Here is a 25,758-nt window from a genome sequence, read left to right on the forward strand (position 1 = left end):
TCTTGCTTCAATTATATTTTCATTTTTTTCTTGAATTCTTTTTCATTTGAATTAAGGTGGAACTGAAAACAATTAAAACTGGTGAATTTTTTGGTCTTTGCTCTCCCTCAATTTTTGGTCTTTGTTCTCCTTTCATTTATATTCATTTTATTCTATTTTTTGTGATTACCATTTACAATGCTAGAACTCGTAGATGTAGATCTCCTGTTAATTCACTTTTACATGAATTTGTTATCAAATGGAAACACCAAAGGTGTGTGTACGGCATTCATCCCCATCCCATATAGTACTACTTCACAGAGCTACCAAGTCTCAGACTCAAGCATTTTGGACTCTTGTTCATCCCCTCAAATCTCTGTCTCACGCAACTATCACAGCCTATCCCCATATACATTGTACATAATGTCTGTGATCTCACTCAGATTCACAGAAAATCTCACGCATAGCTGGTCTTTGAACTTGGCATCTCTGACTTCACCCCTCAGGAGAACGTAAACAACGGTCCACTTTCAGAATGTATCAGAGCATCGGATATCAAATCATTTTTCAACACAAAATTGAAGTACTTTCGGTACTCAAAGAACAACATTTTCTTGGAGTACACATCGCTTTTAGAAAATAATAGGTAATAATAATAAGCGATGGATGCTTGACTGCATTCAGTTAAAATTTATGCCTCCACCACTACAATGCCAGGATCCTTTAACACAAAGGTTAGCGATAAATCTTACACTCAATTTTCACGATTGATTATACATCATAGTCAATGCAGTCAATCATGAAAATATGTTCTTTGATCATTCGGTGATTTCAAGTTCAGTGTTGACCTTTTGGTGTTGGTGTTGGGTCAATTTTTACACGATTATAACACTGAACATAAAATGAGGATGGTCCCGAAAAGTCACTCACTAGTTGCAGAGATGTCAATAATGTGATCTGGATCAGTTTTACAAACTCTTAATATGTTTTGGAGCTAGGGGAAGCAATCGAAATTTCACCACTAACACCAACACCAAGGCCAACACCGAACTTGAAATCACCCATTGCCAAGCTTTGTGTTCCGGGCCCCAGAAATTCAAGTCTTTGACCTTTGACCTCCAAATCTACTCAAATCATCCTCACTCACATACATGCATGCATATGCATGTATGAGCTAACCCATAAAGTTCATTACTCAAGTGAAATAGGACATTGTCAGGTATATAATGACCATTGTAACCTTTGACATCATCACGACCCCTCAAATCTAATCATATCACTATACCTTCAACATGCACATGTGACAGAAGATTGAAGATGATCCCTTAAATGGTTCTTCATGTATCAAGAGAATGAAATATTTATTGGTAGAATGACATCTGTGACATTTGACCTTTGACCTTGTGACTCCAAAATCTAATCCGATCATTGCCCTCCAATGAAGATTGGAGTTAGAAATCTATCCCTCAGTTATTCAGATTTCGTGAGAACAAGACATTTGAATGTATAAAACCGATTCCTCTATGACCCTTGACCTCATGACCCCGAATTCTAGATCGTCATCTTCACTCATCTAGATATAAACACGAGCAAAGTTTGAAAGAGACCCTCAAACGGGATCATTAACAAGAGCTATTTCCTGGTTTATAATGCCCACTGTCACCTTTAATCTTTGACCTTGTGACCTCAGAAATAATCAGATCATTGTCACTCCCAAATACATACACGAGCCAAGTTTGAACTTGATCCCTAAAATGGTTCAATTACATTGTGAGAACAAGATATTTTAATGTATATAATAACCTCTTTTATTTCTGATTTTGGGCCTTGATATCAGAAAAACTTATTAGATCACCATAATGCATATTTGAACAAAGTTTGCAGTTGAATTGATAAAGCAGTTATTTAGTCATTGTGAAAATGATAACGGGACGGATGGACAACCCCAAAACAAAGAGACTCCTGCACCAACTACATTGGGCGAGGGTAAAATTAAATCACTTTGGAGGTACCACCATAATAGGGATGCTCCGGGCTGAAAATATTTAGATCTTAATAAATAGAGCAAAATTCACAGAGCAAAATGCTGAAAATTTCATCAAAATCTGATAACAAATAGCAAAGTTATTGAATTTCAAAGTTTAGCAATATATTGTGAAAAAAGTTATATATGCATGTAGTCATGAATATTCATTAGATGGCTGATGATGTCACATGACCGCTTTCCTTTTTCTTAAGTTATTAAATGAAATCATAATTGTTCATTTTTTAATACATAAGTAAATATGTCTCCCTTGTACTGATATAAGTTACAGTAATGAATATCTAATCCACCTATCAGTTTTTATTCCAATATTTTTTGTTCTTTAAGGAAAAAAAATTGAACAAACCTAATTTAATATAACAAAATACAAGAGAACAAGTGGGGATATGACATCATCAGTTTGCTCATTGAATATTCATGAAGACATGCCTGAAAGTGTTTCAACGGAATAATGCAACTCTTTAATCTTAATATCAATAACTTTGTTAATCCTTGTCCAATTTTGATCAAATTTTCAGTGAACATTTTGTTTGTCTGAATTTTCTTAATCTGTTCAAATCATATTATTTTCAGCCTGGAGTACCCGTTTAAACACTTATATAGGGTCATCAAGTCTCTTCATTTGATCTGAATACACTTTCTTCAAGGTTTCGTAGTCATCACGCATGGAATCATCTTCGTCACAGGTGTCCATGCTGTCCACCCGACGCATCGTCCCCTTCCGTCTCCGGCTCGCGGGAGTGTTCCCCAACCCATCTTCGCTTCCTGAGAAAGAGGTGGACATGGTGAAACTACTGTTCTCCCGATTGAAGCTCTCGCCCTCACTCCCAAGATTCATAAGCTGTTGGGTGTAGACGCTCCGCAGGTCCATCTCCACGTCTGAACCGGGCGATAATCCCATAGAGGGAGCCCTCCGATGGACGGCAGCGGGCGGAGAGCGCTGGGAGTCCGGGAAGTTGCTTCTGCTGTTGCTCTTTGACGACGGCTCACTGGTACTGGAGCCTGGTTGGTTGGGCTTGGACGCTCTGGCAAGATCTTGTGACTCCTTTCCTGGACCCTGATTGGCTGAATGAGCACCTTTTGAATGTGAGCTGGCGAGACTTTGTGTGGAGGTAATGGATTTGAAGGTGAATGGACCTGATTCTGAGTTGTTGTCTTTGGATGGAGCGTGCTTTGCCGGTTGGCTTTGACCTGAGTGTTCTGTGACATTGCTGCTATTCTTACTTGATCCTGCATCAGTTCTATCTAATACTGTAGTCCCACTGCTTGACTTCTGTGCTGCAGCGGATTGCACTTTTTCATCAGTCCCACCCTGACACTTCTGTGCAGTACTCGCCCCCTTACTGCCAACACTATCCCTCACATTACAAGTTCCTTCCATCGTGGTGGACAGCTTGGCGGACTTGCCAGATTTCTTGGTGGGTTTCCTCTCCGTAAAGTCCTCATCATCGCTATCATCACTGCACAGATCGATAATGCTCGCCTCCTCGACCAACTTCCGCTTCTTGGTCTTCCCACGATGCCCCTCCCCTTCGGTTTTCCGAACTTCAGAGCCCCTCCCACTCTCATCTCTCCCTTTTTTCCTCTCATCCTCCCGAGTCTTGGTCGCTGGGGCATCTCCCCTGCTGCCTTTCTCCTTCTGGCCTTTCCCACTATGAACTTTGACCTTTGACATGTGTCCATCCTCAAGCTTGAACGGAACTGTGATTGACCTCTGGGGTTTGGTGGCGATAATCCGAGCTTTGGGGCCGGGTATGATGTAACTGATGGTGTTGTAGGGGGTGAAATGGAAGTCCTCTCTCAGGTAACCCTCGAGGAGGAAGTGAGCAATGAGGTATCCGTAATCTAAACCTGTCATCTTCTTGGCTTGGTCTGTAAATGTTAAACAGAAACAAAGTCATAAGAAAAAGGAAAGTGGGGACATGACATCATCAGCTCACCTAATGAATATTCATGACAATGTGCATATCACAGTTTCCACAAAATATTGATAAAGTCTAAAATTCAATATCTTTGTTATTTGTAATCCGATTTTGATGAAATTTTCAGCACTTTGCTCTGTGAATTTCACTCTATTTCAATCTATTTTTCAGCCCTTCCCTTTAAGTCACTGAACTGACAAAAATCATCCCCTGCACTAATCAAAATACCGTCAAACCTGCTCACCTTTGTCTAGAGCAGCTACGCCCTTCTTACTCATGAGTTCCTCAGTCAGCTTGAGAGCAGTGACCCTATTATCACCCTTAGACTTGTGGTCAAGAATGGTGTAGATACGCTGGAGATGGGGTAACATGTCCTTTTCAACAACTGGGAAAGAGAACAGAGGTATATTTAGAGAGGATATTGCATTACTGGGCGTTGTGGAATGGGTCCGTAATCCAAGCTAAACGGGGGAAGTTATGGAGTTATGCTTCATGTTCAAGCCTTGGGGGCTGTTTCACAAAGATTTACGTATGACTTAGGCCCGAATTCACAAAGATGGTTTTGAAAACCCACGGTTGAGTCCATGGATTATGCAGATTTCCTGTATAAATCAAATTTATTTTACCGCGTATATTAAAATATGTCCAATGCTGATGCGCCCTTTTGTTACAGTGTGCCAAATTGAAGCATGTTGCCGTGGTCATCCACGCTATTTTATTCATGAGTCCACTGTTTTTAATTAATGTGTCCACTCTACAAACAGTGGACTCATGAATAAAATAGCGTATCTAACCATGGCAACAGGCGTCACATTGGCGCACTGTGACAAAATCGCTCATCAGCATTGGACACTTTTTATACATGCGCCCGATACGGGCTAAATTGACATAATTTTTACAGGAAATCTGCATAAACCATGGATTCAGCCATGGGTTTTCAAAACCACCTTTGTGAATTTGGGCCTTAGAGTCGCACTTAAATGCTAATGCATACATGATATGCAACACGCCACCTTATTGATCAATGTCCAGTAGTGCGCGTCCTCTTGGCATGATATGACCAATGAAAAAAATGAGAATGAGACCAATGAGAAAAATACTTCAGTTACCATTCCCAGATAATTATCAACAATTTGGGTGTCAAATGAGTTAATAAATTGAATGTGAATTGTAAGGGATTCATGGTCCTGGCTCTCCATAGTTAAACCACAACTTTAGACCAGGTGGGTGTTTCATAAAGCTGTTTGTATGATACGAACGACTTTACGCACAACTGGTGATCCCTTCTTGTGCTATGTGATATCACTGTGTAATTGAGTTATGACCTAAGAACATGTTCCAGTCGTGCGTAAAGTCGTTCGTATCTTTACGAACAGCTTTATGAAACACCCACCAGGGTTTAATTTAAACCCGAGTTCAGAATACGGGTCTTGGAGTCTATATCGGAGGGGAAACAAAAACAAATTTAAATATTTACAATTCCTTCAAACAGACAAAGTTCAGATGTCAACCTCATACAATGATTACGATCATACCTTTTGCTCCACTTCGGCATACGTCACACATTTTATTACATCTTGCTTGGCCTTCCCAACGCTCTCCAAAATGCTGACCAATCAGGGTCCGTCTACACCTGTGGAATGTGAAAAAGGGGTAAGGTTAGATTTATGAGATTGTATTGAAATAGATTTGGTTGGATAAGATAGCATTGCATTACATTGCATTACTTTATGTTACATTAGGTTATATCACATAGGTTATGTAGATTCGAATCAGGTCAATACGCCATCACGTGACCATATCTGCGAGGATCGCATTTGCTGTATTCTAGGTTTTGACGTCACCTCAGTGAATATAACTGCGTTGTATTGTCAATTACGGCGTTGTATTCACTAAGGTGACGTCACTCGCTGCTTGCAAGTTGCGTAATCAGGTAGTTTATTTGATTTACGCGCTAGTGTTAATGGGTCGATTACATGAAGAACATGCTTGATTTTCATTCCAAATTATGACGTAAATGAATCAGAGCTGCAGCAAGAATTTCGGGTTAATCAGAGAGCCACATGATGAATGCAATCTCTGATGGCAAATCCACATAGACTATATAATATAACAGATATTGCCTGGTCTATCTTTTTAATAAATAACATTTCAACTCCCCTCCGAAGCTATATTTTTCCCTCGGGAGAATATTTTCCCTCAACGCTGCACACTTCGGGAAAAATATAACTCCGTCGGGAGAGGAAATGTTATATTCAAACTCTAGGTAGGTAATATCTGTATGCTGTTACATTACATTATATTGCATTGCATTACATGATTAGATTAGTTTAGAATAGATTAGATAAGATTAGAGTGGATTAGATTTAGACCAGACCTGATAAATGTGAACATACATGTAGATAAGATTAGCTCATTGTAACAGAGGTATGCTTAATACTTCCAATTAATCATAACTTCTTGTACATGGTTTCTCATAGACTTACAGCTACGCTTAATGCACCTTCAGAAAGAAGGCACCACCCTCCCCCCCGACATCCAAAGAGGCAAGACGAGACTCACGTGGCAGGAGCGACACAGTAGGCCACCATGTTATAGAGCTTCTGTTGCCCCGTCTGTTCAGTCACGACCATAGTGCTCTGTCTAAATACATCAGGTAAACCATAGTATGCAATGCACTTGGCGGGTTCATCATCGCGACCTGAGAAATAATAATAATCATTATTAATTATATAAAAGGACAGGTTCAGTATATAGAATTTCTTCCTTTTGGAGTTCCGATGGCTCCTTGCCTGCTTCACACTCTCAACTTAATTCTCAATCATAAAACTTTTACTATCCATGAAATATTGTAGGAAAAAAATTTGAAATAGTGAGAAGATCTTGAATTCACTAAGACATCAAAACCACGCCAAATAAAGCTCAGCGATTGATCATGGAGCCGATTTTAACGATAGATCATACACAATAATCAATTCAATTAATTGTAGAAGTCAGTCCCACAATGAATTGTTAAGCTTTATGTTACTGGGTTCAGATTCTATGAAACATTCCAGCCACGACCTCGTCCTCGATCGAGGCATCGAAGGACGCATGCCAGAGGCCAAGGCCGAGGACTGGCAAATGGCCTTGAGGACGAGGTCCATCTAGAGACATAAAACACTGCTTATAAAGATTCTTTATGCCTCATTTAAATTTGCTACCAAAATTGTATGAAGGGTAAATGTACAATGTTCTGTGGCAAGTTACGACAAGCAACAACCTTTGCATTTACATTGCTTACTGCCATGATACACTTTCTTGTGTTAGGCATCCTAGAGGACCACATGAAGATCTTCGTCAATTCCATGGAGTACAGTGGGTGCCCTGTGTAATGCTCCTTTGCCCAAACCCTCTGGGTTAACATTGTCGAGTCCTATGGTTACGGCTTGAATAACCTGTTGAGTCTACTTGTTCTGATTACCATCTAACGACCACGGTCACTTGCTAGAATTAAAAACTTTTGTTGAATCTTGATCATATGTATCCAGAGTTGGATATACAGCTGATAACTCAAATCTCAATAAAACACACTGGCTTAAACTACTACTTTGTAGTAAATTGAAGTAAAATTAGAACATACTTTTCACTGTATCGCTTCGCAGCTCCTGACCTAGACTTAGGCAGCAATTTTATTAGCATGATTATCACAGAGCAAGAATCTAAAAGTGAAATGGTACTTACCAGCACGCCCGCTTTCCTGGTAGTAATTCTCCATTGACTTGCTGATTGAGTGATGTATAACGAACCTCACGTCAGGTTTGTCAATGCCCATTCCAAACGCTACCGTTGCTACGACAACCTGAGATATCAGAGTTGAAGGAACGTATTTTTATGTATTGTTTTGATAATGATCATAATTAATCATAAAAGTCCCAACCCCAACCCCAAACCCCCCCCCCCCCCCCCTCAAAAAAAATGATAAGCTAGCACTGTTGCATTTGACGAGCATTAATTTTAAAGTCTTAGGCAACTTTTTAGGTAGTTTGCTACGCCTGTGTAAGCAGTTCCAGGAGTTATGCAACATTTTGTAAGTGCATGTCAAATACATTATACATGTACAATACAATGCAATTTCTGTACCTGTAATGATTTTACTGATGTAAATCAATTCTTTCCATGTATTTCATATGTTGATCAAAATCTGACAGAGTCACAGAAAATAAAAGCAGTTCAGGAGCTCTACTCTTACATTACGGCAAAAAATTATATAATTCAATAAAACAGATTTGCTAAAGTTTGAATATAAAAATACATACTTGTAGATCAGGTAATTTTTTTAGTTGACATGTCAATTTTTAGCTGAAATCTTAATACCTCATCTCACCTGTATATTATTCTCCTTCCAATTCTTATGTACTTGGCTTCTGTAATGAGCATCAAGCATTGCATGGTAGGGATGGGCTTGAATTCCACCATCCTTCAAGCTTTCTGCCATAGTCTCTGCATCCTTCCTTGAGAAACAGTAGATGATCCCCGATTGGCCTTTGAACTCACCGTTGATGAGCCTGATCAGTTCTTCAACAAAGTCTGCGTGCTTGGACGGTTTGGGGCGTACCTAAAGAATACAAAAGATTAATTATCCAACAAGTAAATTAAAAAGTCAACATCATGTTTGTTTGTTTTGTCTTCTGTTTAAAATTTCCCCCATAGTAGGGTGCTTTATTGTGTGATATAGAGTACCAAAGCAACAACGTAAGTTGTCATCGTGTCATGGCGGCCTGGGTCTAAACATGAAAGCGTGTGTTTTTCATAAGAGAAAATGGCTGCTATCAGAATTTGATCACTTGCATCCTATTTTTCAGACGAGCCAAAGTCATTTGCAAATACAATGATGTGTACAGACAATCGTCAGCTGCGACTCTGTTTAGAACCCGCTTGCCATGACACCATGGCAACTGATGTCACACTTTGGTACTCTATAGCATGCAGAGATGTCTACATACATACCTGTATAGTACATTAAAAAAAAACATTTTTAAAGACTGGTTGCAAAATGAAAATTGTAGAAATTACATATAGGCTAGTAATAAAAACACAATCACTCACGTAATGATCCAAAAATTTTGACAGGGCCTAGATATGGTGTATTGGGGAAAATTTTATAGAATGTTGTGCCCAAGTGAAGCGAGCAAGCAAAAAGTTTGATCATTTTTATCACAAAGTCAAATCTTGTGATAGATTTTGATGTATTTCAGAAAATAACATACTTTATCTTTTCTCTTGTTTTTTCTTGGTCGTTAAAAAATTTGGGGGGCAAGTGCCCCCAAGCCCCCTCCCCCCATCTGTACGCCATTGGACATCATGTTTACTATTCGCACAAGGAATTTAGCTGCACAATTGAGAGCCACATGAATATCTATTAATCAATTCCTTATTCATATCGGTACATGAATATCATTTATATTTTACTCATCTTATTATACATGTTTTGTCAAAGATTCAAAGATCTTACTTCATAAAAGAGATTTGGTCTGTTGAATCCAGCTCGGAACACCTGACAACCTTGCAATCCCAGAATGCCTTTCACATCATCAAGAACATCCATCGTTGCGGTAGCAGTGAGTCCAAGGATTGGGGTTTCAGTGAACTGACGTTTCAGCAAGCCGAGGATTTTGTAATCTGAAAATTTTAGAAAGTTGAAATAAGATATGCTCTGTTTTCTTTCTTTCTCTTGCATGGATTTGAGTATGTAGGTAAGTTCAGTGTGACAATGAAATACAGTTTAACAAATTTGTATTTCAATTTTTATAGTGGTAATGGTTAGAGTGAGTGTGGTGGCTGTAGTGGTGGTGTTGGTGATGGAGATGGTTATGGTGGTAATGGTGGTGGTGACAGTGGTGGTAGTGGTGGTGGTGGTGGTGGTTTGTGGTGGTGGTGGTGAGGGTAATGGTTGTGTTGATGATGGTGATGGAGATGATGGTGGTTGTGGTGGTAGTGGTGGTGGTAATGATGATGGTGGTGGTGATGATGATGGTGGTGTTTGTGGTGGTGGTGTGGGTGATGGTTGTGTCATTGACAGTGATGGAGATGATGATGGAGATGGTGATGATGATGGTGGTGGTGGTGGTGATGGCGGCAATGACAGTAATGATGGTGATACAGAATATGATGATAAATGTTGATGAACATCAAACTAAATCATACTTCATTTTCTTCTGATGATAATGATGATGCATGTTCTTAATCTTGAGTCTGACTGAAATCAGAGTTAATTTTCTCAACACACCTCTTTCATTCATAATTCCTGTTCATACCTGGTCGGAAATCATGACCCCACTGACTGCAGCAGTGGACTTCATCGATGGCGATCCTGGTCAGAAGTTTAGCTTTGTAGGCCTTCTCCAGACAAGCCATGAAGCGCTTACTCTTCGCGATCTTTTCAGGCGTCACGTAAAGCAGCTTGAGCTCCGACCGTGCATCGATCATCTGCCGATGGACATCCTTGACCAACTCGGGAGGGGTGTTGGAGTTGAGGACTGTGGCGTTCACACCAAGCTCTTCCAGCGCCATGGTTTGGTCTTCCATCAAGGACACCAATGGAGAAACTACAAGTGTGAATCCTGACCAGAGAGCATGAAAGAATGTTTAGAATAGTGAGTTGCATCCAATGAGGTTGGTGGTAGAATAAGGGGGGAGGGAACATGATTGAAATGTACAACTTTTGATATGACAAAATTCTTTCTTTGAAAATCTCCTACAGTAAATCTTGTCGAGCACTGCTTATGAAGTGGTAGCCCAAGCTAAACCTGGAGTAATAAAAGTTGCGTTTTGTATCCCCTGGCAAAAAGCGGTATAAATCCAGCTATTATTTAATGCTGGGATAAAAAATATACAGGACCTAAAACATAACCTTGCTGAATAGAGAGCTCTGAGTTGATAGTTCTTCCCTCTGCCAGTTTCCTGAAGTCTACATCAATTAGGATACAAAAAAAAAACACTTACAGCCTCTACTTGGGTTAATCTAAATTTCAGCACTGGGATGAACAACAGAGGACCTAAGACCTACCCTTGCTGACCAGAGCTGTGAGTTGACAGGATCTTTCCTCCACCGGTAGGCATGAGGAGGATAATATCCCTGCCACTCAGAGAAACTATCAAGTTTATTAGTCATTAAACAAGTCAGTACAAGGATGAATAATAGAGGTCCTATAACATACCCTTGCTGACCAGAGATTTGAGTTGATAGCACAGGCTCTTCCCTCCAATGGTAGGCATGAGGATCACATCCCTGCCACTCAGAGGGGCATTAAAAAAGTGCTACATAAATGCAGCTAATAAAATTCATTAAAAAATCAGTACTATGATGAATAATACAGGTCCTATGACATACCCTTGCTGACCAGAGCTGTGAGTTGATAGCACAAGCTCTTCCCTCCACCGGTAGGCATAAGGAGGATAACATCCCTGCCACTCAAAGAGGCATTCATCGTCTTCTCCTGGAGCGGGCGGAACTTCTTGATGCCGAAGACGGTCTCTCGCAAGCTGTGGAGCTTAGCTGACCAAGGGTAGTCTATCAATAAGGAAGGGGAGCACGTGGAAGAGCAAAACAAATATAACAAAGGTACTTCTTTGTGATTTTTTTTCATACATTTCCATCTTGGAAAGTAAAAGATGGAAAGATTTAGAAGTATTTAGAGTTTCATCAGGAGTCTCAGGACACTAGTGTTCCAAACTAATGTTGATCCTTCAACATAGATATGTCACATACTGAAATCTAGTCATACTATTGTTTTCCAGCTGGAATATAGACTTATCTAGATATTGACAAGCTGTTAGCCATTTTAAACTTTGAACATTATCAAATTTGTTTGCCATCATTTTGAATTGTCTGATGAGGGAAATATTATCATTAAATTGTAATATATGACAGAACTTTTACAGCAAGGAATCAATAAAGAAAACCAAAGTAACAATTTTCATCTCTTTTAACTCATATTGAAAAAAATAAAGATTCCTTCAGAATTGAACAAACTTAAGTCTTTCATTTTCAAGGCATTTCCAAACTGATACAAGACATCTCATTTGCACTCAGACAATGTGGTATTCTCCGTACTTACCTGATTTTTCCCAGTCAGTGGAGCCCGCCTGGAGGCTCAGCTCATGAAGCCGACTGGACTGGAGCTCCAGCTGCTCCTTCCTCTGCAGGAGCCGTTGTTGTTTCTGCAGGAGCCTTTCAATCTGCTTCTCCACATGCTGGAGCTCCTGGTTCACCTCCTCTAGTCCATGCTGGATATCCAAACTCCCAGCTGTAATTAAAAAAAAGGAGAATGATACCCTCGATGAATCTGCTTAACCCTATCTAGGCCGGGGTATTTTGGGAGTTCCTATGGCCGGGGGGGGCCTCCCAGGCCCCCCCCTAAGATCTCGGCCGTCGACCGTGCGATCGCGCCGAAAATTGGCACGCGGGTCGCCTGGGACATAATCTACAAGATTGTATAGTAATTTATTTAATGCGAATTGTTATTAAGTGATTATGCTAATTTATGCGTAATTAGTATGCGAAATCATACTTTTTCCTCTAACTCCCAAAATAAAGCTCCAAATGTACTAATTTTTGGTATAGAAACTCTTTGTGGTGTCTTTAGCAAGTGTACATGAAAAAAATTGTGATATCAAATCGTTTTCTTATGTATTATATTGTTTTTTGCAATTTCTTATGTATTTCTTTGTTTTTTGACCTTTTGTTTTTCATTGTTTTTTTCAATGAAATTTGTTGGGGACTCTTCTGTGATCATAAAAAGCATAAAATGAATACATTTAGACAAGCAAACCTAAAAATAATCATACATTTATGAATTTTGGTTGAAAACACAATTTGCATTGACTTTGTACACGAAATCACGTTTTTGAGCAATTTTCGGTCTGACATGCACTTACATAATGTTGCGTAATTTCGGAACCACATACCCGGGTGACGCAAAATTGGTCTCAAAAGTTGCGCAAGACTTGAAAGTAAAAAGTCAGTGAGCGGCGCGGTCAAAAAATTTCGCACGACGAAAATATCGCGCGATTTGTTGAGGGGGGGCCTCCGAGGCCCCCCCCCCCCGGCCTAGATAGGGTTAAGCCAAAGAATATGATCAATGAATGTTTGAGAAAAACTGAACAATATTTAGAAAGATATGAGAAAACTCCCAGCTGTAATAAAACATTACCTATAATGTATATTTTATACAGTGGCAATTCATCAATGATAAGAGCTCATCATTCAATTGTCCAAACAATACAAAATATTTAAGATCGAGGAAGAATCACAGTTTAGAATCACATCCTAGAACCTGAAGTGTCACCATGACCCCGGTAGTACCAAGTGTAGGGAGCGGTCACAATAACTTTTGAGTTGTTACGTGAGCACAACTAAAAATTAGTAGAACGGCCCCCAAGGCTTGTGGATAGAGCACAAAGATATCTTACAGTTCTAATCTTCAACTAAGTCTAAATTTTAGGACTGCTAACTTTCCAGTGTGTCTACACAGGGCTGAATGACAACAACATTAATACTTCAAATTAATCAATGGATGAATGAATGAATCAATGAATGAATGAATGAATGAATGAATGAATGAATGAATGAATGAATGAATGAATAAGTGAGTGAACAATGATTAGTGAATCAATGTATGAACGGATGAATGAAGGAGAGATGGATGGTTGGATGGATGGATAAATGAATGGACGGACAGATGACTGGACGTTCGAATAAACTAATAAATGAATGAACAAATAGATCAATGAATAAAATGTATATCTCTCACCTTCCATAGCCGAGAGAGGAAGTGGACGATCTACCTCTAGAAGACTTTACCCCCTACAATCTTGATGGCTTGTTTGTTCCTGATGACCGCCTCACGACCAAATCGGGAGCCACACTCTGGGCAGATCCCAGGCGCCTTGGTCAGGTCTTCCTTGGTGCGTTCCAAAAAGCACTTTACAAGTCCACCTATCAGAGTTATAAACAAAAGGTAAATGTCATTGGGGCCCAATATCACAATGCTTAGCGACTGATCACCAGGGTGATTTTCATACTTCCCTTAAGGTACCTATGAGTGACTATATATACTCATTTCAACTCCAAGTTACAAGCTCTAAATCAGCGCTTCTCAAACGGTGGGCCATGAGAAGCTCCAGAGGGAGAAAAAAATAGGTGAAAAACTATAGTATATTTCACAGACCTGTCCCAACAGGGTATGTCCGATCCGTCTGTGGGTCAAACAAAATTAAAGCACACTCAGGTATCATGCACGTTGCAAAGCATCAGATACACACTATGATGGTTTCGATCAAACTTGGATGTGAACCTCATGTGCATGTAGTTCTCAAACTGTTTGTTTCGAACGTGCTTCAGGGCTTTGTGTTCATATTTCACAAAATATATTTATCAAAATGGATCAGCATTGTCTTAAAAATTTGGTAGGTGGGCCTTAAAGGTCAAGTCCACCTCAGAAAAATGTTGATTTGAATCAATAGAGAAAAATCAGACAAGCACAATGCTGAAAATTTCATCAAAATCGGATGTAAAATAAGAAAGTTATGACATTTCAAAGTTTCGCTTATTTTCAAAAAAATAGTTATATGAACGAGCCAGTTACATCCAAATGAGAGAGTCGATGATGTCACTAACTCACTATTTCTTTTGTTTTTTATTGTTTGAATTATACAATATTTCAATTTTTACAAATTTGATGATTAGGACCTCCTTGCCTGAAGCACAAAATGTTAAAATAATGGAATTCCACGTGTTCAGGGAGGAATGAAACTTTATTTCACATGACAATGACGAGAAAATAAAAATATTTCATATTTTATATAATGAAATACAAAAGAAATAGTGAGTGATGTCATAAACTCTCTCATTTGGATGTAACTGGCTCATTCATACAACTATTTTGTTGAAATAAGCGAAACTTTAAAATGCCATAACTTTCTAATTTTACACCCGATTTTGATGAAATTTTCAGTGTTATGCTTGTTGAATTTTTCTCTTTTTATCAAATCAAGTTTTTGTTGGGGTGGACTTGTCCTTTAAAAAAAAATCTGAGAGTCAAAGTGGTCCTCGAGTAAAAAAAAGGTTGAGAAGTGCTGCTCCAAATAATGAATCACGTCGTCGGTTGAATTAAGCTTGGGATATGCCCTACTTAATATTTAATAATATAATAATACCTCTTTGTCTCATATAGTGCTTTTCATGAGCTCCATATCAAAGCAGTTTGAATGTTCAACAATGTCAATTCCTCACAGACAGATTCTAGAAATAGTTGTATTCAAACGGAATAAGAAAAACCAAATGCAAGGACTGAATGGGTGCTTCTGATGGGTTGAAAAGTTGCGTTTGATTTTCAGAGGTGAGTTCAATTGCAACACTCCCTGCATCAGTTCCCAAAAGATCCAGACTGTCTTACCTGAACCGCCTTTGTAATATGTGAGAAGCAACGTCTGACACTGGTGGCAGTAAATCTTTATTAAACGTCTCAATGGTGGCAGCATGTTTTACAGACGATCTTAGCAGGAATCTGAAAGTTTTCAATACGAAACAAGCTAAAGAAATTAGTGAAAATGTAGGTAATCACCCTTGGGTCAATTCTACATGAGAACAAGTGGAATGCCTCTGGCGGTCTCACCTGCATCACGCGATTCAACATAGCAGCAGTGCTGACTTTGAAAACTACTATTACTCGCACAAGATGTTCGGTGATACTTGGTTACTCTTATTTCCAATGCTTATTAGACCAATGCACTTACAGAGATATAATGATAATTCAATAAATACCCCCAATGTGGCCAGTTCATTGACCTTACTGTGACCTTTGACCTTGATCATGTGACCTGAAACTCGCACAGGATATTCAGTGATACTTGATTACTCCTATGTCCAAGTTTCAAAAGTCAGATCAATAAACTTTCAAAGTTATGATGGTAATTCAGCAGATACCCCCATTATCGCCAAAGTTCATTGACCTTTCACCTTGGTCATGCGACCTAAAATGCGCACAGGATGTTCAGTGATACTTGATTACTCTTATGTCCAAGTTTCATGAATCAGATCCAAAAACTTTTAAAGTTTTGATTGTAATTCAACAGATACCCCCAAATCGGCCAAAGTTCATTGATCCTAAATGACCTTTGACCTTGGTCATGTGACGTGAAACTCACGCAGGATGTTTGGTGATACTTGATTAACCTTATGTCCAAGTTTAATGCACTAGGTCCATATATTTTCTAAGTTATGATGAAATTTCAAAAACTTAACCTCAGGTTAAGATTTTGATGTCGATTCCCCCAACATGGTCTAAGTTCATTGACCCTAAATGACCTTTGACCTTGGTCATGTGACATGAAACTTTACTAGGATGTTCAGTAATACTTGATTAACCTTATGGCCAAGTTTCATGAACTAGGTCCATATAATTTCTAAGTTATGATGTCATTTCAAAAACTTAACCTTAGGTTAAGATTTGATGTCGACGCCGCCGCCGCAGCCGTCGCCGTCGGAAAAGCGGCGCCTATAGTCTCACTTAAGCCTGAGTCGAATCGATTTTAAAATCGGTGTTCGATCGATGTCATCGAACATCGGTGCAGATTTTGCAAAATCGGTGCATCGAAAAAAAAAACATCGGCCGGCCGATTCATTTGGTTTACACAATCAATCATCAAAATATCAGTAATGTCCAACTTTACTACTACTTACTTGATTTCTATTGCCCCCAAAATGAAACCGAATGAGTAATTATGATGCTATTCACCATTAATTTGAAGTTTATTTCGATCATAGTTCGAGCCTTACTCGTCTGCTCGTGCCGAGATAATTTATGCACGATGAATTCATGAATGGAATTCATGGCCATCGATCGTGCATGCGCAGAACTGTTCTTTAATCAAACCACAAAATGGCTGGAAATTGACGCGATCAACGTAAAATAAATCTTGCTTTCATGAACAATACTAATATCATGACCATAGAACATTATTTAATCGTAATATTTAACAATAATTTGCATATGATAATCATTAATATGAATTTAGAGCTTGATGTGAAACGTTTGTATTTCGTTTCAATTTTCAATGGCGGACATCTCATGACGATCGACTTGACTTCTTGAGTCGAGCTAGTGCACTTGTCAAAAAAAATAATCATCACGTCAGGATTGATTCTCGAACATTGTCTACATTCCAAAAATCTGTTCAAGTTCGTAACATCACCATATAATAACATTTTACATGACAAAACAGAGAAAATTGCTTTTGATTTTTTTTCCCATCAATTTGAAGCTAGTTTGTGCCCAACTTTGGGCTCTGATTTCATGAATGGGAAAATGTCATACGTCATCAAACACGCATGCGCATTGTACTTATTTTCTCGGAGCTTGGAGGAGACGTCCAGAGATGGAATAACAATAGAAATAATCCCAGTATTATTTCTTCCATATGAACATAACATACTTTGCTGACATCGTCAATATTCTTAGTATGACCATAAAATCTTGTTAAATCGTAATAATTTAGATGAATTTAGGGCTCGATTCGAAACATTTGTATTTATTTTGATCGCATGCTCAATTGCGTCTAAAAAACTGGATTGTCATTATCAGGATTAATTCTCGAACATCGTCATAACTCATATTCCACAATCTTTCCTCACAATCGTTATATCAGCATTGAATAGCAATTCAAATGACCATCCAGAGAAAATTACGTATTTATTCCCATAAATTTATTTGGAGCTCATTTTGGATCCAACTACACAATCTCAGGCAAGTTACAGCGCTCTCCGTTGATTGCACTTGTTTGCTGGCGCTGACGTCAAGCACGCCTGTCGTTTCGGGAGAGTGAGTGTACGGAGCTGCGGACGGGGCTGGTGAATGGACTGCGAATGCTAGTTGACCAACTCTGCGTGATTCATGTCTTAATTATTGTTTCATTTTAAACTTATATGTTGTCATCTGCAAATATCATTGTTGAAGATATTTTGGGAAGAATTCTGCTTTGGTCCCCGGCCTTTTTTGTGTGTTTTGTGATCATGGAAAATACAAACGAACTTTGCTCTGTCATCTGCTTGTGCAACGCTCACCCGGCCAACGCCAGCGCATACCGTTAGTGCGTAGTGCATATGCAAAGCGCATCGCATCGACGCAAAAACAAAAGACTAAATTTTCCCCGCCTTCAATATTCGATGCATCGATGTTCGATCGAATTAGAGCTGTCGAACACCGGTTTTCAAAATAATCGATGTGACTCAGGCTTAGTCTCACTCTGCTATGCAGATGAGACAAAAACTGGGTATCTACTGGTCCAAAATTAACAGGTTGGACCAGGAGTAAAAAGGTTAGTGTGGCCATGTGGAGCCCTGGGGAAGTGAAATAAAACTGTCCTCATAAACAGGGACAATCTCAATTTATCAAAACATGATTTTCTTGGTTTATGAGGGCATCCTTGTTTTTAGACAGCTGGCACCTGTCTGTTTCGAGTTTTTTAACATTTTTAATTTTTTTAATTTGTCCTCGTACACAGACTGCCAGCTATTGTGCAGCCACCAGCGTTAGGGGGTCAACAATGCAAAATTCCCCCGACAGGGCGGTTCAATTTTTGTCTTTATGTTCATAGTCTATATAAAAAGAACTGTATGGTCAGTTCCCCCATGTCTGCGCGGTCTCCCAAGTCTGCGCACCCGCATATCTAGTAAAAAGAAGATACGCAACGGGCACGAACTTTACACATGCAATACATAGGCAGGTATTCATTAAAAAATCCGACTCAAAATGGTGGAAAAATAATGAATTCAGGGCATTTCATGTGACGGCCTCAAAATGCAGCCTTTGTCATCTAAATCCCCGAATCGTGTGCAAAGTGAATGAGTGCGCAGACATGGGGTACCATTTTTTTTTAAATGACTGCCCGAGGTTTTTTCAAGAATATCTTATATTTTCTTTCATTTTTTAATGAGAAATTTGGTACACTTACTCTTAATAATGTAAGGAACACTATTAACCAAAATATGTTGTGAAATAAGAAGAAATTCATGTTAAATCTTAACTCAAATTGTTAGGTGCGCAGACTTGGGGCCCACCATCATACCAAAATAAAGATTAACATTCCGTTTTGGCCTGAAATGCGCCAAAACAGGGAAAAATATACTTAAAAGGGGGAAAAACAGTGACTTACTTCGGCTGTCGTGCAACTTCAATACCTAATGGCCATTGAGTCTCTGTACAGATCGAGCTACAACTTCGGTCTCTGTATTTGGTGAGTGGACACAATTGAGTTCAGCAGAACAACCAACATGACAGAGGCCGAAGCTTTTGGTCTACCCACTTGTTCACAGCTACCACCCTGCCTGTGGGGAATTTACAGGTAGGACTATGGTATGCCAATATTGTACAGAGCACACACTTTAAAAAATCATTAAAATATCACTTTTATGACCAAAATTACTAATTTCCATACAGTTGCAATTTATTTTTCATTAGTAACTTGGGAATAATTTTTGTATTCACCAGAGTGCTCAAAAACTTGAATTTTGGGCATATTTTTTGTACGCCCTCTATTGGTGGAAAGTAATATGGCAAGAAAACTTTCATTTTTTAATCTCTATTTTTAATTAAGTAAAAAATAATTTAAAGAATCAAATTTAAATAAGAGTCAAGTTGCATGAATAGGTGTAATGGAAACTGTCAGTGTAAAAAAATCAAGCATTTGCCCCAAAGAAAAAGAGAAAATAAGCCAAACATTGCCACCCTTATTTTGCCACACATGGAGATATCAGTGAGAACAAGGTTATATCATAACCTTGTTCATTGAATGAGTGGGTCTACCTTGTTTTCTGCACTCCTAGTACCAATGAGGTCCAAACATTACATGTATGGACCTCATAGGCGACAACAGTGCTATTTTGGGGTTATTTTTTTTGTGGACTTAAATTTATTGTAATTTTCACAAAAGTACTAGCTAAATTTGAGACTTTTAATTTAATATTGATTTATTGAGATATAAACTTTAATGGAAATAACAAAAAATTGAAAGAAATGAAGGGGAACTTACATTTTGACGACTTTTTCCTGATTTTCTTGGCAGTTGCCCTTCACTTCTGACTCGCGATCGGACCTGATATGCAGATCACGTGATACGCGTTCTCGTCAGGTGATCGGTCGGTTATTCTTTTCGCCAGATGTTGATAATTATATATTTCATAACGCAGCGTTCATCGCAAATTTAGCTGAAAGAGATTGAAGTTGAACAGCGCAAGCTTTAATTTATTTCAGAAATAACGTTTGATTGCACAAGTTTCGCCTCGGACATGTAGGATCATTTGGTCCCATATTGGCGTAACTACGGGGGGGCTTGGGGGGGGCGGGGGTGTCCCTACCACTACCGTCCACAAGCCAGCAATTATCTTTTTTTCTCTTTTTTTAACCAAAATGCTTCCCCCAGAAAAAAAAAGAACCAGGGTTAAAGAGAAAGATAATTATGATAGAGGAACACAAAATACTTTATTTTTTCAGCTTTTACTGCATCGACTTATAATCAAATATTAAATGGGGCTTATAACATTTTTTTTTAAAGTCAATTAATAAAAATATTCCTCCTCGGGATTTGAGCTTTCATGAAATATCAATCTTTTTCATGATTACCGAAAATACTTCAAATGTCAAAACAAAATTATCGGTGTATTAGGCGATACCTTGCGCCCGCCTTAACTACTTCAATGTTGAGATACTTTGCTTTAATTTAATGAATTCCTAAAAACATTAATTCTCAGATCATTTGTCGCAATCGATTGATTCGATTGGTAAGCTAATTGAATAATTATTATGATTCATGAATTGTTTAAAATGTGTCTCTCTATCAGTTTTGAATATTTAAACAAATGTTAGCTCGTGCTTTTTGCTCGCAATATTTTGATTAGTAAGAAATTCTTGTGTATGCGAGTTTGATACATAAATAACTAGAGAGAGAGGGGGGTCCCTCAGCTACTTGTCCTTGCTTATTCCATATTTTTTTATTATGCTCGTGTTGTGAGTATTTCAAAGTCTTTTCTTTTTCTCACCCTTTTATTGTCTCGGAGCTTCCCTCTATTTCTTTGCTACGATGTATAGCCCTTCTTACTTGTTTCAATTTTTTTATGTTCTCATTTCATTGAAAACATAATTATTAAACTGACGTAGAAGACTTTACAACAAAATTTTGATATTGTTTTTTCTTGTTTGTTTGGCTTTCTTTTTTCTTCTCCTCAGTCCTTTTTTTTCTTCTTAGTTTCCCTTTCCTTATTTTATCTTATTTCATTTCATGAGGCATCCGCCAACTTATATACAACAACAAACGTATTTAGAGGCGGATATCCAGTGAGGGGGCGTGGTGGTGTGCCCCTCTAAAAAGAGGAAAATAGGAAGGAAAAAAAGCAGGAAGGAGAAAAAATAAGAAAAAAAAGACGATGATGGCAATGATGATGATGATGATGATGATGAAAATTATCTTGGTGAAGATGATAGTGGTGGTGATGGTGGCGGTGATGATGATGATGATAATGATGGTGGTAGTGGTGATAAAGATGAGAATGAAGTTGGTGACGATGATATGATGATGATGACTAGATGTAATTTTGTTATTTTGTCTTTAAAAAAATAATAGTGCAAAGGCGAAATCATTTAAAGTTTATTATGAAAATAGCAGAAAAAAATAATTTGAAAAATTGTACGTATGCGTATGGAAAATCCATCCCCCACCAAAAAAGAAAAAAAAGTGAGATTTTGTTTTGTTATTTGTGACGGCGTAGGCCTATGCGAGCAGCTACTGTATGTGATATAATTATGGTAAAAAAAAGTAAATGAAATGCCAAGAAATACATGATAATGACTTTTATTGTACATTCAGTATATCAGTAGATAAATTCATACTCGTTCCAAAAAAGAAAAAAGTGGGTATATTATGGACCATTAAAAATGGGCAGTTGCTCTATATATTATATTACATAGAATATATAGAGCAACTGCTCGTGTGTAGCGGTAAGTTATTCACCTGATCTACATAATTCATGCGGCGCACGGCGCGTGCGCAATGTTTAATAATTATTGATGTGAATACAATGAATGTCATCAAAAACATAATCTCACAGATCAAATAATGCCAGCTCGACGCGCAAAATCAGAAAAAAAAAATATTTTCTGCCCTGATAATTTGATAACCCTAACCTAACCCAATTTCTAAGTATTTTTATCATAAACAGGATAACTATAGACAATGATTGAAATTAACTTTATATTCTTTTGCGAACAAAATGAATATGAAGGACAGCTTTTTGATAAAGAACACAGTTTTAGAGCGTGATTTATACCTACAACCGCTAACATAGGCGGATCCAGGGGGGCCGAGGGGCCCGGGCCCCCCTATTGGCGGAGCAAAAAAAGAAAAAAAAAGGAAAAAAGAAAAGGAAGGGAAAAGAGAGGAGAAAAGAAGAAAGGCAAACGTAAGAGGAGAAACATGATTAAATGAAATAACATTAGGGGAAGACTTTGAAAATATTTTTTTTTAATCTATTTGTTAGGATACAAAATTTTCGCTCGCGCTTCGCGCCTTATTGTCTTTTAGGGTATTTGCATACATCTTGCTCAATATGGAGCTTGAAATATCAAACTTTGAAGTCAATATACAAAACATATTTCAGCTGGGAAATTGAACTTTCATTATTTTGTTTCATTTACAAATTGATTTTAAAAAAGTGCTCTGTAAAAATGTCTGTGTTATGGTCTGAACATTATCATTTTCTGCTTGCGCTGCGCGCTCGCAAAATTTGAATTTTCAGGTACCTATTATTTTCCTGTATTCCATAAAGTTCTCAAAAAGTTCCCTATTCAGGTCAGATTGTTAAAATGTATCAGCTAGCGCCGCACGCTAGCATTTTGATTAGTCGGTTATGTATATCCCAATATTAATTCTAAATCAAACTAATTTGATGACAGTTTATCAAAAAATTCGACTCGCGATTTCTGCTCGCATTGATATGCTTATGCATAATTACAAAGTGCTTTAAATGTCCAGTTTTCAGGCCATTATATTAACACATTTCGCGCTCTCATGCTTAGGAAGAGAAATAGGAAGATGGTCATCATTTTCATATGATGACATAATGCCCTCATAGAATGTTCCGGTCCTATGTAAAAACTCAAAGTAATAATAATAAAATACATCAGCTCTTTTTGAACTGTGATCCATCACAATTCACAATTTTCCCACAAAGTGTTTGCATTACAGAGCTTAAATTCACCCTTTGTTATATCATATATTTTTAGCTCGCGCTTTGCGCTCTCTTTATTGATTTTCATGATAAGAAAGTTACTTAGAATACCCAAATTCTAGGTCGAAATCTAAAACACACGTTAATTCAGATACGCAGATTGTTCTCTATTTAAATCATTATCCAGTTTCAGATCACAATATCAAAAAGTGTCTACTCGCGGATAAATAACTTATCCTTTTCATGATAAAACATGAATAGTGTGTCCAGAATTTTTCCGCTCGCGCTTCGCGCTCGCATCAATAAAATACTTAGAGTCATTCCAAGATTACAAAAAGTGCTTAGCATTTCATTATTCAGGTAAAAAAGGTCAAAATTTTTCAGCTCGCGCTTCGCGCTCGCAATATTTGAATGTTGAAATATGTAAAGTCTTCATGGCTAAATTAATGCAAGCAGTCCATAACAGGTATAATTTTGAGCAGTTCAAAACGTATACACAAAATTTCTGCTCGCGCTCAGCGCTCGCATTATTAATGTAAGGAAAATCCCCACTTACTCATCCTTTTCATGATTTACAATACTAATTGAATAGAGTGTCTTGTTCAGCAGGTCTAAATCTCGAATTTTTTTGCTTACGCTTTGTGCTCGCATGTTTAATTATATACCTATTCAGTTAAGTTACAAAACGTCTAAGAATTTCCATTCCTTAGGTAAAAATGTCAAAAAATTTCGGCTCGCGCTTCGCGCTCGCATTATTTGATTTTTTAAAATGTGTAACGTCTTCATGGCTAACTGCAAGCAAGTATCTAACAATACTTTTTCCATCACTTCATTTCTGCTCACTCTTTACGTTCGTAGTAATTATTAACTTGCATACACATCTTTTTTTTCAGGAAAACAAACATTTCCCAGAATGTTCAAAATTTTAGGAAAAAGTACATAAAATTTCCAAAAAAATTTAGCTCTCGCTTTCCGCTCGCATTATACAAATAAGGGTTATGGTATTATACATTTATGTTTCATAAGAATAAATCTAAAAAGTGACCATTTAGGACTACCCCTTCAAAGAAACAAAAAAATCCCGGCAAAAATCATATTCGAGCGGCCGATCGGGGAAAATATGGCTGAAAAAATTTCCGCCCCCCCCCTATTGGCGAAGGCTGGATCCGCCCCTGGCTAAATCCTGTCACTGTCGGTATACATGAAGCAGTGATTCCATCAGCTTACGGTAATAATTTTTGCAACACGAGCGCCAGTCCGAGAAATAGACAGGCATTTGCCCAAACGGACAACATGTCAACCTCTGCTAATTTCTTTTTGAACGGGCACATGAAATCTCGACGTAACCCATCACATTTCTCCCTATTTTCTCCTCCCTTTTATTTTCCATTAATTTTTCTTTCGTTCACTTTTTTTCTGTCCTCTTTTCCCATAATTTTTTTTACCCATCACATTTCTCCCTATTTTCTCCTCCCTTTTATTTTCTATTAATTTTTCTTTCGTTCACTTTTTTTCTGTCCTCTTTTCCCATAATTTTTTTTACCCATCACATTTCTCCCTATTTTCTCTTCCCTTTTATTTTTCATTAATTTTTCTTTTGTTCACTTTTTTTCTGTCGCCTTTTCCCTTCTATTTTTTTTTCTCGTCTCACCGCTTTTCCTCATCCCCAGCCCTCGACGCCCGTGCAGATTCGAAAAACAATATCAAGAGTATGTCTACTTGCAAGGGCGGAAATCTCTCCCCAAAGGTAGGGGGACCAGGGGCTGGAAAATTTGACAAGCAAAAAACAAAAAAAAAAGAAGGTTTATCACCCTCTAAAGAAGGTCATCTTGACCAAAAGAAATTTGACAAGCGAACAAGCAAAAAAAAAAAGGGGGCATCCCAAAAGTAAGATCGTCTCTTCCAGTATTTCGATTTTGAACGAAATGACCAAAAATAGTAGGGGGATATTTCATAATGTGCCCCCTACTATTTTGGGTGAGGGGGACATGTCCCCCGGCCCTGGGGTTTGCGCCCATGTGGGTGGGGGTGTTGCGCCTCCCTATCGGGATCATATCACAGCGAGTATACACTCTTCCATATGGAAGAGTGTTTACTCGCTGTGATTTCGATCTCACACATATGAAAAAAAATAGAACAGCTAAGCCTTGATCACAGGCCAAAATGCCTAACGATTTCTCCGCGGCATTAACAACTCTCGTAAGGGGAGCTCCATTTATAAATAAAGTTGCATGAACAGCTGTCTATGGCGACAGAATCGTAGGCAGAATTGTTGCCAGAAGCGTGGGAATTTGGCAGAAAATTCAAGAAAAGAACCGGTGAGTACCGATTTAAGAGTAATTATATATTCATTAACATTTATTGAATCATAAGAATAAAGATTTTTTACGGAAAGAAAGCTTAGTTCTAAGCTAGGGCTGCCCAAATGCGCGTGAGTGGAGTCCCAGTTTCTTAACACGGGTAAGTATTGCGGTGTCGCCTAGAGTGGTTTTCTGCAGTGTCTGGGACAATCCTCATTTTTGAACTGGACATTAAAATTTAAATTCTCGGCC

General features: G+C 38.3%; 1 protein-coding gene across 1 annotated transcript in view; it reads right to left on the reverse strand.

Moving 5' to 3' along the window:
• Nucleotides 1-2,201: 2,201 nt before the first annotated feature.
• Nucleotides 2,202-25,758, reverse strand: part of LOC121422021 (ATP-dependent DNA helicase Q1-like) — a 28,971-nt gene continuing 5,414 nt past the window's right edge. The window contains exons 2-13 of the mRNA XM_041616823.1: nt 15,384-15,494; nt 13,740-13,924; nt 12,045-12,233; nt 11,318-11,497; nt 10,242-10,547; nt 9,440-9,606; nt 8,312-8,542; nt 7,669-7,786; nt 6,508-6,646; nt 5,481-5,578; nt 4,190-4,330; nt 2,202-3,895 (exon numbers count right to left, since the gene is read on the reverse strand). Of these exons, the coding sequence (XP_041472757.1) occupies nt 2,619-3,895; nt 4,190-4,330; nt 5,481-5,578; nt 6,508-6,646; nt 7,669-7,786; nt 8,312-8,542; nt 9,440-9,606; nt 10,242-10,547; nt 11,318-11,497; nt 12,045-12,233; nt 13,740-13,746 (2,853 nt within the window). The 5' untranslated portion in view covers nt 13,747-13,924; nt 15,384-15,494 and the 3' untranslated portion in view covers nt 2,202-2,618. The remainder of the gene's footprint in view (nt 3,896-4,189; nt 4,331-5,480; nt 5,579-6,507; nt 6,647-7,668; nt 7,787-8,311; nt 8,543-9,439; nt 9,607-10,241; nt 10,548-11,317; nt 11,498-12,044; nt 12,234-13,739; nt 13,925-15,383; nt 15,495-25,758) is intronic.

This window comes from Lytechinus variegatus, chromosome 9 (genome assembly GCF_018143015.1).
Source record: "Lytechinus variegatus isolate NC3 chromosome 9, Lvar_3.0, whole genome shotgun sequence".
In the NCBI taxonomy this organism is placed as follows: domain Eukaryota; kingdom Metazoa; phylum Echinodermata; class Echinoidea; order Temnopleuroida; family Toxopneustidae; genus Lytechinus; species Lytechinus variegatus.